The sequence below is a fragment of the Sitophilus oryzae genome, unplaced genomic scaffold (assembly GCF_002938485.1).
Source record: "Sitophilus oryzae breed Bouriz unplaced genomic scaffold, Soryzae_2.0 scaffold_882_pilon_pilon, whole genome shotgun sequence".
Taxonomy (NCBI): Eukaryota; Metazoa; Arthropoda; class Insecta; order Coleoptera; family Curculionidae; genus Sitophilus; species Sitophilus oryzae.
This window is the reverse complement of record NW_022147508.1, coordinates 235,708-255,135: the sequence shown is the minus strand read 5'-3', so window position 1 is coordinate 255,135 and position 19,428 is coordinate 235,708. Positions and strand designations below refer to the sequence as shown.

Here is a 19,428-nt window from a genome sequence, read left to right as displayed (position 1 = left end):
AAGTAAAAAAGTTCGTATAAATGTATGTCCTAAATTGCTTAGTTTCGGAGATACAGGAAGTAACATCAATATTTGGATGAAAATTGGTGTCTGGGAGTTTTTTGACATGAGAAATTTGATTTTCATATCACTCCTATTTGTAGGGAGCGCCACCTACATGTGTTTTAACCTTTGAATAAGAAGACTAAGGAAGGAGCATAATGCTATCCATGTATTCATGCATGGTGGGCGGAAAAGCCACCATAAAAGCTCTCTAGGGTGGGGATCCTTGACAGTTCTGTTTGACGATTCATTTGACACATTTGAATTTGATTTGAAATTTTGTGGATTTGTCAGTCTTTCTCAAGATATTCAGAATGGCAGTAGTCAATACATGTCAATATTGACAAAAAAAAATTAACATTTTGAGTAGATAGTTATTTGACTGAAATGATAAATTTGGGTACTTATTTTTTTAAATTATTCATAAATTTTTCTTCGAAAAAATGATGATAAAACAGTTTTCGTTGAACTTTTTTGACACAATGATGACAGGTATTGATAATTTCGATTCCAAATATCTCGAGAACCACTCGTGGCGATTTTTACCAAGAGACCTTTTTTCCGTAAAAATCTTAAATGTATATTTTTTTACTGATCAGTTTTATACAGGTACGGACGAAAAGTTATTACTCTTCAAACTAGTTAAAAAAACATGTAGGTGGCGCCCTCTACAAGTAGGAGTGATACTGACATCAAAATCAAATTTTCCATGTCAAAAAACTCCCAGATACCAATTTTCATCCAAATATTGACGTTACTTCAGAAATTATTTGAAAAAAAAAACACGAAATGAAACTTCTACACCCTGTATTTCCAAAACTAAGCATTCTAGGACAGACATTTATACGAACTTTTTTACTTATTTTTATCTGCAGAATATACTGCCGAAGTTTCCGGAATACAGTTTGGACCACCCTATATAATTAATTAATTCTAAATCAATTCTGGATTTCCACCAGTAAAAAGTTCTTCAAATATATCTCCGATTTTTTGGTAATGTGCAATAATGTCACTGTTAATGTAAGTTCTGGAATTACTGTCTTAATACACTTCTAGATTTACTATCTTTCAAGAAAAAAATATAGAATAAATAATATAAAATCAGTTCAGAAAATCCCAACATATCCGCAAAATCTCAAATCAAATTCAAATGTGTCAATTGATTGTTCAAACAGAACTGTCAAGGATGGGAACCCTTACCCTTGACGTCGCCGTCGATTTTATGTCTCATGGACAGCATTATTATTGTACTCCTTTCAAATCCTTTTATTCAGAGGTGTCATTAACGACTACAGATAAGGAAAATAAAACTTCATTTTTTGTTAGTGTTTTTAGTATATTTTTTTAACATTATTGTCACAGTCACTTAATATGTGTATAAATTAAATTGGAACTATTCCAAAATAAATAAGTTGCTTAATGAACTAATATCTTAAAACTAGTTCTAGGACGGGTTAGACTTCTTTAAGTAAAAATGATTGAAAACAAAACATTTAAAATGTGTGAGTACATATACTTCAGTATTATACAAAATAATTTTAATAATGTATAGAAATATTTTGAGGTAAATGTACCTCACTGCATATCAATAAAATTATCTAGGAAATATTACAATAAGTTTTGTGACAAAATAACTTAAGTGGTAAGAAAGAAAATTTTAATACTTATTGGAATACTTCTATAAATAACAATTTTATGTCTAAGGCAAGACGCAACCAAAATTTGTTTAACATTAAATCTTACATAAAAATAAATAAGTTCAAATTTAAAAAAAAATCATAATAAATATGTAAAAAGGAACATCAGTTTTATACAGTCAGATAAATTGAATATTAACTTATTAAAGAATATTTGTTTTAAATACTTGTACAGACAGATCTGGTTATAAACAGACAACCCTTTAACAGATATGACTAATGGTGATACCATATTGCTCATGTAAGTTCATATTAAACATGTTTATGTTTTGAAAAATCTTTAAGAAAACTGTATTATTTACAATGTGTTTTAAACCATTGGAAATACATAAACAAAATTTGAATAATTTGAATCCCAGTGACAGTCTATCCATGTTAAAATTATACCCCTAAGTTTTAGGAAAAATTTACGTATGACAACAGCGCAGAGTACAGATTTTAAAACAACTCTATTGCAATTTCATGTTTTTCCCTAAGATTCAGGGAAAAACTGCTGCTTTATTTACAGATATCTACGAATTTAGGTGGATTTCTATTTCAGGAAAATAATTTTTTCATTTTTCGATAAAAAATGTATTAAACCAAAAAATAAGTATTAAAATCAACAAAGCCTGTTTTGTAGGACCGATGTAAGAGAACCTTTACTTCACTTAACACTCTCATTTAATTAACATACACTATTGTTTTCTTCAATAGACTGATATTCACAGTTAATGTAGTAACCTTATTATGGGATAATGTATTCCAAATTTGCTTTAAACATCAAACAATGGTTACAGACATATCCTCTGTTAAATGGCCTGTTAAAATCCGAACATACTGTACAACTATTTATTTATACAATAAAAAACTGAAAAATATAGTATACTACATACATTTGCATCTGGTATGTTTTTTATATTTTCTTGAATATATCACAGAAAATAAATAAGCATTCAACTTTACCACAGTATAATCTATGCTCTAGTTAATTCTAGTAACAATTAAAAAAAAGATATTCGTTCATTATATTTTTATTGTAATTACCTGCAGAGAAAGCTAACTCAGGATTCAAAATCTATACCTACAGCAGTGAAATTTTTGAGATTCATTACTACAGCATAAACATACTGTGTTTACAGATTGTCACCCAAATAGCTAATTTCATAACTAGCTAGATAAAAGTTTTTTTCCTGAAATCTTTTCTATTTTCCATGTGTGTAAAAATGCATGCTGATGTACAGGGTGTCCCACTAAGAATAGCTCTCGGCTGTATCTTGGATCAAGAGGGCTACTGATACCGTGTTGTAAACATAAGGTAATTAAGGGCTTATTTTTTGGTATTTATTATAATTTTGCTAATATCTTCGGTTTGAAAGAAGATATCAAGATGCGGCTTTCGCTGATTTTTTAAGCTCTTTTACTACTCTTTACTATCAGATAAAATTACATATACTATCGTATTTATTTTTTTTTTGAAAAAACGCGCTGTTTGTTAAATTGTAAGTATGCGCCCCCTAGCGTCTACGTTCAAAACCTTATTATTATTATTTTTATGGTATAATCTAGAGTAAGAAACACTCTTTTAAACGAGCCCTCGTTTATTGGATTCTGAACATCCAGTCCAGAGTTATTAACATTTAAATAAAGACAGATCTAAACTTCCCCCACCACTTTATTTTAGCAGCTAGGGGAAAATGGTTCTAATAAAAAAAAATCCAAAATTTACTAAAATTATGAAGCTATTATTTATATAGTACCCATTATCTAAGCAAAATTCTGTAAAAATTCTACTTTTTTATTTTCCATAGGAGTTGCGCCCTCTAGAGGCCGTTTTACAAACTTCAAAATAATTTCCAGCACTTTCTCATAGCTCCTTTAGTTACAAATATTCTTTTCCGTAGGCCCTACGGCTAATACTTTCTGAGATATTCTTAGTGGGACACCCTGTACACAAAAATTGATTTCAGTCAACCTCAATTTATATTTTAATAATCATTAAAAGACGTTTAAGATACATAATAATAAATTGTTGAGTTATACCCCAAAAAAATGATTTACTAAATATAATCAATTATGGATTGATTGATACTGAATTATCGCACTCTTAAAAATGATATTTGCATATCGCATACAGCTAATACCCTGGCTAACTTTTACTAGAATGGCAAGATTGTTTTAAATAAGTATTTTTTCATGTTCATTATTTATATTATTATTTATTGACAGTATTAAGTTCGAACAAAGCATTTGACAACATTTCTCGCCAATATTGAAATTGATGAATTACTTGTAAACATAAAATCAATTATAAATATACATTAACTTCTGTAATTATTAATAAAATGTCTTTTTTAAAGATATTAGGTTTAAAGTGAACATTTTAAAAGCTTTATCAATATATAAGTGCATAAGTGCTTTCTCTTATAATAAACTTCCATCAGAAGACTACTTCCTTACTTATATACACGTGGGCCACTGAAAACTTACAATGGCTATAATTTCTAAACCAAAAAAGATATCAAAAAAATAAAAAATACCGTTTCTATAATATCGAGGGGAATACATATGACGTATTTTTTGAACCACCCCGACCTACCCCTAAGGCGGCACCACTACTCACTTGAAAATCTTAAATAAACACCCCACTTGTGGCGCCTTTTTGGAAAGCCCATGAAAAATGCTAAACGATGATCATAAAGTTTTTAGGGTGAAATTGAAAAACTACCCCTTACACGAAAAATTAGGTGGACATTAATGAGAAAAGTTATTTTTTCAGCATAAGTTACAAATTGGGACCCAGCTAAATGAGGTTTTTTTCAAACTACCCCGACCCACCCCTAGGTGCCACCCCCTCACTTCTAACCTCAAGATAGTGATACCCCACTTGTGACACCTCGGGAAAGCGTATAAAAAATGCTGAACGACTGTCATAAAAAAGAACGAAAAAATAGAGCCTGAAAATAAAACAAAAATGTCAAAACGTGTCAAAATCAATAGATTGAATTATTTTTGTATGCATGAACCATTGCGAGAAAAAAAGCTGGTACAAAGAAATTTATTGTAACTCTTAATGAAGACCTCATACACTTTCAGCAAGATGGAGCCCCTTCGCATTATTCTATTGTCACAAGGCGGTGGTTGGATAAATATTATCCAAGGCAATGGATTGGCTGAAGGGGTCTAATCGAGTGGCCGCCAAGGTCACCTGATCTCACTCCTTTAGACTGTTCCCTGTGGGGTTACACTAAATCCATAGTCTACAAGACAAAACCAGGTTCGTTGCAAGAATTGCGGCAGAGGAGAACTGAAGCATGTCGAAATATTCCGAGAGCGACTTTCCAAAAAGTGAGAGAAGAATTTGAAAATCGTTTGTATCTTTGTATGGAACAAAACGGCTGTCATTTTGAGCAATTATTAAAATAAATTATCATTTTAAATTTCTTTCAAATTGTCACACCTACATTTCTTGTCACTAACCAGTAATTAAGTTGAAGTCTGTATGACCATCGTTTAGCAATTTCAATTAGCTTTCCAAAGAAGTGTCACAAGTTGGGTATCGCTATCTTGAGATTAGAAGTGAGGGGGTGCCACCTAGGGGTGGGTTGGGGTCCCAATTTGTAACTTATGCTGAAAAAATCACCTTTTTCATTAATGTCCACCTAATTGTTCGTGTAAGGGTAGTTTTTCAATTTCACCCTAAAAACTTTATGATCATCATTTAGCATTTTTCATGAGCTTTCCAAAAAGACGCCACAAGTGGGGTGTTGCCATTTAAGATTTTCGGGGTGGTTCAAAAAATACGTCAGTAATACGTAAAAAAGTTTTCAGTGGCCCACCCTGTATACCTTTATATATCTACCTTTATATACAATAATTAATTAAATATTCTATACATATGATCAAAAAGTATTATGACCAGCTACATGATGACAGTTAAGCATTTTTTCTATACTCTCGTCACTCTAAAGTAGTTAGTAATAATAAAACTTTTTGATCACGCTGTACTCTACGTTATATAATATGGGAATTTGTTAATATACAATTTATAAGTACTGATAGCAACGATAATATTATAATATTTTTCTTTTTATATAATTGGACATAAATTTAAGTACTAATATATCTGCTGTTGATTATTATTCAAGTGTGACTAGAACCATTCCATCAATCTATGGCCAATTCAGTTTTTGAGTAACAACTACCTCTATTCATATTGTTTACCAATTTATTTTCAATCAAGACATTGAAAAATTATTCAATGTCAATAAAATCAATATTTTTTTAAATTTTATTGAGCCTATCTAAGGCGTTTATTAAATATGTATTAATAAGGAAGTAACAAAAAGGAAAATATGAAATATCTATTCAATTTTAGCTTAACAAGCCTATATCACTAGAGTCCTAATATTACTATTGACTTTGATTTTTTACGTATTACGAATTAGAAGAAAACAATTGTCAGACGTTAAGATATTTAAAAATTACAGTGGCGTAGCTGTCGAGGGGCCTTAACCTCTACTAAAATTTCTCAAATCTTCAGAATTATAGAAATTTTAAGCACTTGTTTTATTTTATATTAAAAATACTGATGAAAATCTGGTTTGATAACTTTAACTTTGAAAGTTTTACAGCTTTAAAGTATTCATATATACCATTAGTTGATAAATCATTTAGATAGGTCCCAAATAAATTATTGGTTACCTAGCTACACCACTGAAAAAGCATATAATATTTAATTATTATATCAACGGAATCAAATAAACCGTAATACCATTGGAGATTTACCTAAATATCAGTAATCTGAAAATATAGGGTTATCAAAATAAATGTAATTAAGTTTAATCATTAATCCTCGAGTAACAGTAATCTATAAATCCTACAGTAACAGATAACAATGGGATTAAAGTTTAATAGTAAATTTATTGCGACAAAATAGTCTGTTATAGGTTTGTTCCAACCCGCCGCAGAACATTCACCGAATGATCACGCTCGTGCGCGGTAATTCAAATGTGTTCCAACCGAGATTTGACGGTTATCGGACGATCCTATTTGCGTACCAACCTACCTTGGGATCGTTTAGTTACGATTTCAGAGCGGTAATTTCAGGTTTGTTCCAACCCCAAGTTTTAGATCTGAAATCATTGGGACTAGTCTTATCCGCATGCGTTAACTCGGTACTGTTTTTGAACGATTCTAGATTGACAATCGGTTGGAACAGGTTCGGAACCGTTTTTAATCTGTCTTGTCCAAACACCGGTTAAAATAACCTCACTTTTTGTTTGATGTAAGATGTAAACAAAACAAACCTTAATAATATTCTTCACAGATATTCTTATTAATTGTATAGAACAGTGGAAACTGTAAAAAGTGGTAAATTACTACCTACATTAATAAATAATGGACACGAACGATAATTTTGATAAGTTTCACTTGGTTTACTCTTCGTTTTTTTTGTTCGAGAACGATGCCCATCAAGGTTGGAACGCTTTTAGCCCTATGCGCATGAACGAAACCGTTCCTGAACGGTTCTCAGCGGGTGTGTGTGTGGAACAAACCTTTCGGTACCAAATGGTGGTACCGAATTGGGTCCAAATTGAGAACTGTTTGGGTTGACTTGCGCATTAAAGCATATTGGCAGGGATTATCGATTTTTAACAGTTGATTCTGGTCCGCCGTTCGGCTGATGCTTCTGTCTTGGTTATTTTTTACGAATTCGAAACGTGTGCGTTATACTTCTGCTTGTGAGTTTGTGTGGAGTAAATCGTTCGGAAATTTTAATTATTTTTTTTTATTTATAAAATAATGTTATGATTCTACCACTGCAATGAAATAACAGTAAACTACGCATAACAAGATCATAAAAGAGAGGATAAGTAAGTCAGTTAGTGAGTATACAGTTGAAACAACACTTACCAACAATTACTGGATTCTGATTCTCCATTTCAAGAATAATAATTATTATTATTGCAAATTGCAAACAAAAATAATAAGGTTAAGTTATGAAATTCTAAACAAAAACAAAAAACCGATCGATACACGCACGCTTGACACTTTTGACAGTCCCGAAAACAATCCACAAAGCGTTCCAACGTTGATACTTTTTGAACCGTCACGAAACTATTCAAAGTCCGCGCATGCTAACAAAGTGCAAGAAAACTAATTCGAGTACGATTTCGAAACGATCCCGAAATGCTGGTTGGAACAAACTTATTGACGAAAAGAAAATCTAATTTAATATCAAGTACCTAATCCCATTCCAGAACGCAATTTATTATTCTCCTTCACCAAAATTTCTAGAAAAAATCATGAGTACGCCACTGCCTAACTATAATAATATAAAGAGGCTTCAGTTTTTTAGAAATAAAAAACGTAAAAAGAAAAATATTTGGTCTTAAAAATGTTACACGATTTTTAAAAACAAACTAACAAAATAATCGAAATTATTCGTTTTTCAGTCTTTGACGGTTTTAAAATAATTTTAAAATCCCCCAGTCTTTTTAAACATACTTTTTTTTTAAATACGGATATGTTTTAATGCAATATGATTTATATATTATTGTCTACATCTCTTATGACAATATGATTGACTATTTTTTTCTTGTAATTTTTGTGATTCACTCAGAAAAACAAATAATTTGAAAATGGGTATTATGATGAAGCATTTCTAAGCATTAGTAGTAATTTAACTAACAGAGTATTAACAAATGTTTGTCGTTATAACAGAGTTGCTAAACTACCTGCTATAATAAAATTATTATATATTTAATAATACTATGGAATGTTCAAAAACCCTTTAAAACATTATTTATAAGATATTTTTTAACGGAATATCACTGATCATCCGATAACTATAATAATCTAGATGAAAAAGTTACTATCTAAGAATAAATATAAAAACTAAAATTATATTGCCTCAAACTGTGGAACTGGTAGAAGTTAAAATAAAACGTAAATATTTATAACAAGAATATTATCTTACCAAATTGTAAACTTTACTAATTAATTTTTATATTACAATGTTATATAAATATGGAAATAACTAATAAAAAACAACCAAGAAGAAATTATAATTCTTAACTTCATTTTAATATTTTTAGATATTTTTCTTTCTGTTCATTATCAATATTTTATATATTAAATTTCTTAAACCTTATATGTAGTTCCCAATTATATTTTAATATTAATTGGAGGAAAGCCTCGTAATTCACAGAAAACAAATTTACTACTTGGTAAGAAAGATCCATCTCTTGGATCAGCTGACTTTATACCGCATGATCGCAAAAAAAAACACGTCAAGTTGGCCATGTAATTTTACATATAAAATGACAGCGTTCTTTATTTCCAAGCCAATTATGACGCCGTTTTTTTTTTGATGAGCGGTAATTATTTTTATAAAAACTTTGATAATATTTCAATTAATCTTATTTGTGTAGATTGTAGATCTAAGCTTTGATTAAAGATCTTGAAATTCATCATATTTTGGCACTTTCAATAACCAGAATCTCTTGGTTTGTTCCATCAAAAGTCACAAATAGTTCAACCGTTTACCCATATGTAATAAATATAATAAAATTATTTGCATAGTCCACATATGATGTGATAAAAACGATGGCACGGTAGGCATTGAAATAACATTTCAATTCGAATTTTACTAGGCTTATTTATAGCTGTATTCTTTGCAATGGCAGCTCTTCTTAAACATCAATACACTATACTAAAAATATATACATCGATTTTCTTTTCAAAGCTCACTGTGACAACGTTTTTTTTTTCATGATATTCTTACAGTGCAATACTCTATATACAGAGCGTAGGCTACCTCTTGCATGTACTTGTGATGTGTGTCAACAGTGGTTCACAACTACACGGGACCTACAGTTTATTGACAGACAAGAGACAAGACAAATATATTCAAGGTGGTTTGGCATTGCCTTCCTTGAGGTGTCAGCTCGCTGGTCGCTCTATTTGGATAAACAAATACTTTTACTTAAATAAATAAAGCGACCGTACTGGCTGGGTATCGAACCTAGTACCTCTCGCATTGCAGGCGACACAACTACGGCCGGCCACCATGATATAGTTATATATTAATACTGAGATTCATAATTTTAAACAGTGAACTTTAAATCCCCTTTTGTGATATTTTAATTTAATTACTATTTAACTTTTTTATGGGAATATTTTTTTATATTAATACCATATGATCGAAAATTAAAACAGCGTCAAAATTGACTTGAAATCAGATCTCTGTAAAATTATATAGCGAATGTCATCGATCGTCATTCCAAGCCCACTTGATGTTTTTTTTCAAATATATAAAGGATGTTTTTTTCAAATATATCAAACTATAAAGGTGCGACCACACCGGCTGCGCCGCGCCTCGTAAAACATTTTTTTAACATGTACTTTTGATGGGTATTTTTTTAGCGCGCACAAAAGTATATGTTAAAAAAATGATTTGCGCGGCGCAGAGCGGCGCAGCCGGTGGGAACGCACCTTAACATTTCAAAAATTGAAGATCATAAAGACAGGGATTTTAGTGTCTTGGAAATGCACAAATCTAAATTTGAAAAAATATGGACTTTTGATAGGCATATTTTAACTGATTAGAATTAAATAATCGTAAAACATCTCGAAAATTAACTGGAATTCATGCATTATCGACCCATTTGTGAACTTCTGAACAATACAAAAATCGGCAATGGAATAAACCTTATTTTTTATCTCTACCCTTCAATATTGCAAAGTCTCATAGATTTCAATATTCTTTTAATTATGATCTGCTCTTTTACCATTCATGTATCCTATCCAGCGTTCGGCCGTGGTTTTGAGTAAAGGCTCATCCTCAATCGTACTGAGCAGCAACAACTGATTAACATGAGTGGCGTGATAGTCCCATCGAGCCAAGTTTGGCGCAATGCCCAAAGTAAAATGACGCAGGTCGTAACACGTCACACTACCCATATCAAATAGTGTCAACATATTCTTCAAAGTTTCCATGCCTTGGTTATAAAGAAATTCCGCCTCCTAAAGCAAAATAATAGATATGTTAAATGTACTGTTTGACCAGCGGATCTGAAGCTACGGAAAGAATGCGAGAAAAAAAAAAGATATTGCCACGTTTATCTATAAAATTGCAAAATTGCCAGACATGAACTATAAATTTAATATATTTTTATTATATATAATGTGTTTAGCATATATTCTGACGTATATTACTAAGGAATTTTAACGTAGTTCATATTGTTCGATATGTTTTATTTAATAACTTATTTCTTTCATTCTGTATAATCTGCTTATTATGAAAGTTGAAGATTTGTCAACGATATCATTGGCAAACCGGCATCGCCGCGCATGGCCGCCTATTCATCGAACATGATTGGCGAGAGTACGTCACAGGATTTGTTACCACGCGGTTGCCATGGCTTTTACGCCTTTCCTATTCGCTTGCTTTATCCCCAACTTCACGGTCTCTTCTGAAAAGAGTAGGAATATTGAATACTATTGAAATATCCAGTGGCGGTGTCATTTTTTTGATCATTATTACTTTATTTCATTATTTTATACCGGTTATCCTAAACTTTATTCCTATATTTTTCGTATATTTGATAGTTGTGTTTTATTGTTTTGTTATCTTGTTATAATGTTTTTCGTTCGTAGTTTTTAATTATTAATATCAAGTATGATCGTATATTTGTGTTTTAAAATGAATAAATTTGTTAAGGGTAAGACACTACATAGTCAGACAAGAGAAATAATAGCTAATTTATATAGGTAAGTTAATAATGACGTGGATGAAATCTCATTTGGTTTATTTCCTTGTGTTCATAATAGGGTTTGCGATGAAGAAGCTACAGAGATTTCGCTTAAGTTGCCGCTTAAACGTAAACTTGAGCGGATATTTCTTTATACCGGAGTTAGCGTATCGGTTATAAAAAAAATTCACACAGAAGATAAAAAAAAAGGCTGAAATCTAACCCCGATAAAATGATATCCAGCTTTGGAAAGAAACGACCACGTGAGACTGCTGTCGAAAAGCTCGACGACTTTTTCGAAGTGGTCAGGCATTTGATAAATAGATTTTATCTGGAATTCAAACTCGTCCCCACAATTAGAAAGCTTTTGCAAAAATTGCAGGAAGAATCGAATTTTCCTTTTGCAGGGAAACGCTTAGGGGGTTATTAAAATCAAATGATTTTTTTTGGCGTAAATGTCAAAATAACAGATAAATATTAATGGAGCGGCCCATTATATTGCAGAGAGAGATATAAATATATACGCAAAATTCGAGAATATAGCCAAGTATTATCTATTTGGATGAAACATATGGGTAGACAATGACCTAACCTATAAAAAGTGCTGGCGGAGCGATACCATATCTGGTGTAATAGGCAATATTGGATCTACTGGTGAGTAAAATTATGTTTTGTTTGCGCTTCCAAAGTTAACTATTTTCAAGATTTTTTTTGCTGGAAATAGTTATATCTAAAATTATGTATTATAGAAAAAAATATAGTTAGTACAGATATATAAATAAATATACCTCAAGACTCAGTCTTGATCATCATCTGCTGATGGCAGACATGGTTAGCGAAACGTGCGTCCAGTGTAAAATTAAAAGTGTTTTGGTGTATTGTATTGATTTAGTGTTTTATTTGCTGTGTAACTCCAAAGTTTCCAACCCCCAGCTGTAATTATATCTTCTATTATATTAACAACACAATAATAAAATGATTCAAAATATTTAAGGGAGCTTTAATAAAAGCTTTTAGTGTTTATCTGCTAACTCAACAGTAACGATTCAAACAGCATAAAGTTTTTTGAAAAAAATTATTAATCTGAGTATTATATTTATGATACACATTATTTTCATATAACACTGTACGCCCATGCCTATTTTATGAATGAAATTGGGCGTGTTTTGTTTACAACTGCGTTCCCCTGCCAATACCCCGTAGCTACAGATCCGTTGGTCACACTATATTATCATCCAAAAAATGTCAGTTTGTTACTTACTTCAGAAAATTCTACTGGAGCTATACTGGCTAAATCATATAACCCCAAAAGTGAGAATATAAAACCGTTGAGTACAAAGGAAGGTGGTTTAGTAGGATATTCTTCATACCAATGATATTTATTCAGGAATGTTGCTAAAACTCCACCTTCTGAACTCTGCACTCTAAAATATTGAATTTTTTTACTTCACATCGATATGCCTTATGTCACAATTTACCTAAAAGGTTTTAAACCATTGAGGGCAGTATTTAAATACTTTTGATCACCTCCAGAATGAGCATAAGCCCTAGCTAAAACGGATATAGCTTGACCTTGGCCCATTGCAGATAACCAACCTATAAAATATTATTTTAATTCAAAGAAAACTATTCTAAGAATCCTTTTGTATGTCTATTTTTAACTAGGATAATATCAAGAATAACATACTTAAGTCATCGAAAAAAGTAATAATATACGAATATAATATAATGAAATGAAGCTTATTAAATAATCTGCATTAAAGTACCTTTTTCAAGTACCACAAACCCCGAGGCCAATTTTCTTTTAACAGGTATGGACCATCCACCAGTCTCAGAATCTTGATGTTTCACAAACCATTCAGCAGCATCATAGAACTGTTGAATATGTTCAGATGAAGAAAGAGTTAAATTGTCAACAGCCCCAGATCCTCTAAAGTTTGGTGCATAATAATTATAGTTCTATTGATAAAAATATCAAAAACAAACCTCAGATTTATACTGATAATTTTTAATTTTGATTTTGGAATCTTGTGCTTAGATTTATCTTTGCTGGCATAATTCAGTCCTTTTTGTAGATCTACTATCAGATCTCTTGTAAGTTTTGTCCATTCGGAAATTATTCCAATACCATGGTATATATTATTATCCTAAAAAAAATGATTAATATTAAATATTATAGCTAATAAAACAATAACGCCATACTTGAACAGCTATCAAGACATCTGTTGTGATATAATGCAGAAAATAATTAATTTTGGTTTCCCTATTTTGTAATACAACAGTTAAGCTACTGTTTCCATTAAGTTTAACATCGATTGTCATTACAAGATCCGAGACATGATCCATTTTTAACTGAATTGCCTCATTATAATTTTCACTGGTTTTAAATTTAGTTATTTTAGTATTTAATTTGGTGTCCAAAATAACATCTAGTGTTGCTGAAGTAGGAACAACCCTATAAAGTAAAAATAGAACATAATGAATCAATAAATAATAAATATTTTATTACCATTTTGCAATCTCTCTGTCTCCATCGTCAAATATCTTTCTTCTGGGTTCTGGATCTGTTAAATTCTTTGAATAATGCGATAATCCGAATTGAGCTATTTGAGTTGGATAGTAGTATCCTTGGCTCTCCCACTGCGTAGAAACAGGTACTCCTTCACTTGCTGTAACACATTTTACTCTATCCCTTACTTCAACATTATAATTTTCAAAATACATGTAAACACCTCTGGGATCATATTTTGCTTTTGGATGATAAATTCTACTATAGCTGTGTGACCATTCGAACCTTTCTAAACCATCATATGTAGCCAGTTTTCCATAAATTTCAAAATATCGATGAAGAAATGAGAAAGGAACGTATACTTCCTCACCTTCCTTTCTACATCCAATAATATATTCTCCATTTATATCACAGTCTATCTCCTCAGGACCTTGTAAATCAGCAGTTTTTCCACTAAGAATGTTGCTATTTTGTGATATATAAGAACTATTTCTTGAACATATGGAATATAGTATTATCATGAAAATTACTATACATGATAGAAAAACCATAGCAATTTTATTATTAAACCTCATCATTACAAAAAATAATGGTGGATTCTAAAAACAGATTTCATTTAAACGTTTATACTTGGGAAAATATGGTAAATAAAAAAGTTTCTTTTACATACCTTTGAGGAATATAACTTTTGGCTTTGTAAGGAGTCCTTAGAAAATTGCAACGTATTCATTAGGTTTATTTTACATGGCTTATTAAACATCCGAACATATTACCAACATCACCTCTGTTAGCTTACAAAGTACAGCCAATAGCGCGAACATTTTACGCCGTTAAATAAACTTGAGGATATTGAAAATATGTTTATTACAGTTTAATTTGATTTTTTTCTTGGATTGTTTTCATAGAATTGAAAATCAGCTGTTTATATGTCAATTTGTGGTCAATCTCAAACACAGACAGGTGTCAATTGTCAAATATGATTTGTAATAGCAAGGGTTGGTGTTGGTACACTTTACATTTTAATGAAAAACTGAAATCATATATAAATTTTGGTGATTCCTAAGGCACCACAGACCTCAAAAGTTTGTTAACGAAGATCATATAACAGATATCAGCTGCTTTCTGTTTTCAAACAAACAAAACTGTAGAAAAATGTTCTCTTAAGTTATGTGATTTTTGTATAAGGTGATTACATATTTTACCCATTCTATTAGAATTTAGTACATCTATGTTTAGTACTTAAAAGTCTTTCCCTGTAGTCTTTTCCATTTTAAATCAGAACTATGGAATCTGTAGAAATACAAAAACTAATGAAATTGAAAGTATTGGAACAAGAGTTATTCAGTTTATTAGAAAAAATTGATATTGAGATAAACCAAACAGGATTAGAATGGTTACACCTGAAAAGTATAGCTGAAGAAAAGTGTGGTGTGCCAAAATTAGAGTATCAACTTCCTGGTACTAGCAGTAAGGTTAGTAAAAGCATAGTTATATAATTATATCTATACATATGTATATCTTCTGGTTATAATCATGATTTAAATAAGAGTACGTATATTATCATTTTACTATTTTAGTTAGGAAACCAAACCAATCCAAACTATATTGATGATGATTCAGTTAATGTAACTGAACTAGATTTGACAGTAGGTAGTAGTAAGACTTTTGAAGAAAGTGATGAAGATTAGGTTTTTCTCAATATTGGAATAAAAATATGGGACATTTGGCTTAGGATTACAATGTAATTAGAATAATAATATACAATATTATACACTATTTATTTTTATTTAAACCTAATATTATTATTTTTAACTGGGTTTATTTAAAATAAATATAAAAAAGAAAAATAGTTTTAAAGTAACTACACATTTTACTCTTGAAAACGCTATTGCAACATGTTTATTGTACTTTAGTACGGTTTGATATATGCACTGGAGTTGTACTATTACTATCCAAAGAGCTCTTATTTTTTCCCCTTCCTCCACGTCGACCTCTACCCTTTTTATACCCTTGTTGAACTGTTTCACGTTTGTCAGAGTTGCCCTCAAAGGTATTTTCAGTTTGTGATGATCCAACTTCTGAAAACTATTGTTTCTATAAGTATACATAATTATATTTAAGAATCTTATTATTGTACCTCTTGTAAATAATTTTCTTTCTCTTCAATTTGTATTTTTTCACTATTTTCCTCTCTACTTTTTTGTACTACTTCTTTATTAGCTTTCTGTTGACCCTGGCCATATCTCTGCTGTTTATTCTGTTTGGTCTTCAATCCTTGATGTGTCGGTGAGGCCTGTGTTATAATCCTTACCTATTAAAATTTATTTTATACTTTGTATTTTTAAGATTTTCATGTATGTCATACCACATTGCCAACAGCTTTAGTTCTACCTTCTCTAAAAACCATTCGTTGGCCAGGTGTCATATATTCCGGATGTTTAATGAACCGAAAGTGAATAAGAGCTTTATCTCCTGTTCGGAGACAATCTTTGGACATTGAGATAATACTTGCTGTTTGTCTAATACTTCCACAGTGAACTAGAATTTTAGATTTTAGTACTACCAACACTAGTTACTACTAGTACACTTACCCATTGCTTGGTATCTAGAACTTATTGTTGTCGGATGATGTAAAACTAATATTTCACCCTCAAACTCCCAACAGGCTTGTGGATTTAACGATGGAGAAACCATAACCATCCCTTTTCTTATTTGGGATCTCTTGATCTGAAACATAACATATCTGAATACTTTTATTCTTTTAACATTTTAAACATACACTAACCTTTTTTAATGCGAAGCTAGCGGTTTGTCCTGCTCTTACTTCTTTAACGGCCATTCTTTTTCTATGTATACTTTTCACAGCAATGGGGGTAAAATATCCCAATGGGTCTGGTCCTAACATTAAGGTGTCATTAAGTTTTATTACTCCCTTCAAAGTAGTTCCTGAAACGACAGTTCCTACTCCCTACGTATAAAGAAACCTTCATTAAACAGTATCTTAATATTTGATATTTATAAACATATACCGGCACTGAGTATGTATCGTCAATTTGAAATTCAGCAGGTTCATTTTCGTGATATTCCATTTTTGTCGTTAACAAATTGAAGAAGGTTTTTAGCAAATCCAAATTTTCACCAGTTACATTAGAAACTTGAAATATAGGACATAATCTGTTGGTGAGAATACAAATAAATATGCAGGTCTGTAACATATATGAATAGTATACCTTTCTGAAACAAAATTTGTTGCACTCATCACAACATCATCTGCTGATTTAATCATGACTGGAACTTTTCTGCAGCCTGGTGATTTAAGAATTCTCACCAACATTTTCAAGTTGTCTTGCAGAACATTTACTGGACACATATCAATTTTGGTGACAACTACAAAAACTGGAACCGACAAAGCTAATGCTAAACCTAGATGTTCTTTGGTCATGCCAATAATTCCAGCATTTGCACCAACCTAGACAAACACATTATAATTTCTATATATAATTACAGATCTATATTACCATGAGCATGCCAAAGTCAGGCGCATGACCAGTCATTCCAAATACTGTTGTTTTCAAATATCTTTCATGTCCTGCCAAGTCAATAAATGTAATTACTTTGGAACTTCTCTCACATATCTTTACCCAATCCAGAGAACCATGTTCAGGCTTATTAACCACGTTTCCTGAAAAAAACAAGAAAGATATAAAAAATACAAATATTTTGAGGAAATGTTTGTTACCTTCCCCATCAAATCCCAATATGTCATTTCCAACAGAACTAGTTCTTCCAGACTCCATTTCATGTTTGTGACGAAAGAGTTTCTGTCTGGCTGTTCCTCTTCCATTGTCCAATTCTCCATGAGTTAGAACACCTAATAAGGTGGATTTTCCCGCATCTACATTTCCAACCACAGCTACCCGGATTTCCAAGAAATCTATTATTTGTAATTTTAGTAGTATGAAAACAATTTACTTAAAACTAATAATAAAGTAATTACCACTCTGATCCAAAACCTTCCTTATTAAATACTGAACAACAACACCTCTAATTTCTTTGCGTTCTCTTAGCTTAACACAACTGCACTCCAGAGTTTGTGCTAAAGATTGAAGAGTGGCTACAGCAGCTTCTAATTCATCATCTAGTAGTCCGTTTTCGCTGCCATCTTCTGATGCTCCTATCTATAAAATAATGTTAGTATATCACAATAAATGTAACTATGCTTTAAAGATTTCTACATACATACCTCAAGGATGACTTCTCCCCTGCCTTCCCCTAACTGCTGCTTGAGCCTTTTAAGAAGCAAAACGTATTGTTCTTCGGATGGCGCAACAAGGACATTTCGTCCTAAAATTTTGTCATATTCACTACACCTTGCAATGTTCTTTTCAACAAAGGAACTCAGAGATTCTCTCTGAGATTCTTTAGGATCGGTCATATTTATTATTTGCTTTGTTACTCCTGTTAAGAACAAAAAAATAAAATTAAATCTGCTTCATTATTTATTATTAAATAGTTACCTGATTTACAATGCTTTGATTTAATTTCGCCAAATAATTTTTTACGTTGCTCGCATGAACGTTAGCATCGACATTAAAACTTTAATTGCAGAAGTAAAGCACTTTACTTTTCTTGATGGCATTCCTAAATTATGGAAATACATTAAAAATCTCTTTTACAAGAATTGGTCGTCACGTCTGAAATTAAAAAATAACTGTCACAAAACTATAGTTGTGTATCAGTCTTATATACAGAGATGTGATTATTTTTTTTTAAAACTGATGCAACTTATTGCAACTTATCTTCTCTAGAGGAGAGAAGCGCGCATCGCGAGTCGCGAGTTTTTCCCCTAAAACGTGTGTTGCCAATGCTTCAAAAATTGTGCAATTTGACGATATTCAATCGACGGTTTCAATAAAAATTATGGTGGATAGTAACATAGTAGATCAAATTTAAGTTTGAAAAAACATTAATAAGAGTTACTGACATGTGATCTATGTTCTTTAAAGAGTTGTTACCAGAACAATGAACTTTTAGTGCACAAGTAAAAGTAAAAATAAATTAACTTTATGTAACCAATTAAAATTACCTATTATACTCTCAAAAATATAACACAAAAGTAATGTATATTTGTTTCTTAATTATAATAATCCTCCGAATATTTATATATTTTAATTATGCAAATTTAAAGCTACATATGGAATAATCTAGCTGACAGAGAAATATATATTTTCTCCATTGGAAAGGACAAGTAGAATGTATACAATTATAGACTACCGATTAAACCAATTGTACTTAGTTTTCAGCAATATTTAGGTATCATTTAACTTTACGAAAATAGAATAACTTATTAGAAATTACCTTTTAAAAATTATCAGCTGGAAAAGAGCTGTCATTTGAGACATTTAAAAGTTAAAAAAATTGAATACGTGCATAGTGCATATTC

The 19,428-nt window shown here is 31.2% G+C and overlaps 2 protein-coding genes across 4 annotated transcripts; both read right to left on the bottom strand.

Moving 5' to 3' along the window:
• Positions 1-8,789: 8,789 nt before the first annotated feature.
• On the bottom strand, positions 8,790-14,982 carry LOC115890532 (D-glucuronyl C5-epimerase B). The gene is made up of 8 exons (XM_030910782.1): positions 14,656-14,982; positions 13,986-14,584; positions 13,679-13,931; positions 13,463-13,623; positions 13,243-13,406; positions 12,955-13,072; positions 12,738-12,900; positions 8,790-10,748 (listed from the first exon to the last, which is right to left on the bottom strand). Exons 1-8 carry the CDS (start codon positions 14,743-14,745, stop codon positions 10,491-10,493), a joined length of 1,806 nt encoding a protein of 601 aa, XP_030766642.1. The 5' UTR covers positions 14,746-14,982; the 3' UTR covers positions 8,790-10,490.
• Positions 14,983-15,744: 762 nt separating this feature from the next.
• LOC115890531 (GTP-binding protein 1) lies at positions 15,745-19,422 on the bottom strand. 3 transcript variants are annotated; one of them, XM_030910781.1, is made up of 13 exons: positions 19,344-19,422; positions 18,503-18,679; positions 18,229-18,443; positions 17,983-18,163; positions 17,725-17,919; positions 17,504-17,667; positions 17,216-17,454; positions 17,015-17,159; positions 16,771-16,953; positions 16,577-16,712; positions 16,351-16,523; positions 16,123-16,296; positions 15,745-16,070 (listed from the first exon to the last, which is right to left on the bottom strand). In XM_030910781.1, the coding sequence occupies exons 3-13, from the start codon at positions 18,418-18,420 to the stop codon at positions 15,885-15,887; spliced, it is 1,968 nt and encodes a 655-aa protein (XP_030766641.1). In that variant the 5' UTR covers positions 18,421-18,443; positions 18,503-18,679; positions 19,344-19,422; the 3' UTR covers positions 15,745-15,884. The 3 variants fall into 3 exon arrangements, with proteins under 3 accessions (XP_030766641.1, XP_030766638.1, XP_030766639.1); XM_030910778.1 differs by having other exon boundaries at positions 17,504-17,919; XM_030910779.1 differs by lacking the exon at positions 19,344-19,422 and adding an exon at positions 19,072-19,302 and having other exon boundaries at positions 17,504-17,919.
• Positions 19,423-19,428: the final 6 nt, after the last annotated feature.

Coding starts and splice junctions, on each gene's coding strand:
- LOC115890532 (XM_030910782.1), bottom strand. CDS start 14,745: ATGTTTAATAAGCCATGTAAAATAAACCTAATGAATACGTTGCAATTT. Junction 14,585..14,655: donor AAAAGTTATATTCCTCAAAG/GTATGTAAAAGA, acceptor ATCTGTTTTTAG/AATCCACCATTATTTTTTGT. Junction 12,901..12,954: donor AATGGTTTAAAACCTTTTAG/GTAAATTGTGAC, acceptor TCAATATTTTAG/AGTGCAGAGTTCAGAAGGTG.
- LOC115890531 (XM_030910778.1), bottom strand. CDS start 18,420: ATGACCGATCCTAAAGAATCTCAGAGAGAATCTCTGAGTTCCTTTGTT. Junction 16,297..16,350: donor CTAAAGCTGTTGGCAATGTG/GTATGACATACA, acceptor AAATTTTAATAG/GTAAGGATTATAACACAGGC. Junction 16,071..16,122: donor AAGAAAATTATTTACAAGAG/GTACAATAATAA, acceptor TAGAAACAATAG/TTTTCAGAAGTTGGATCATC.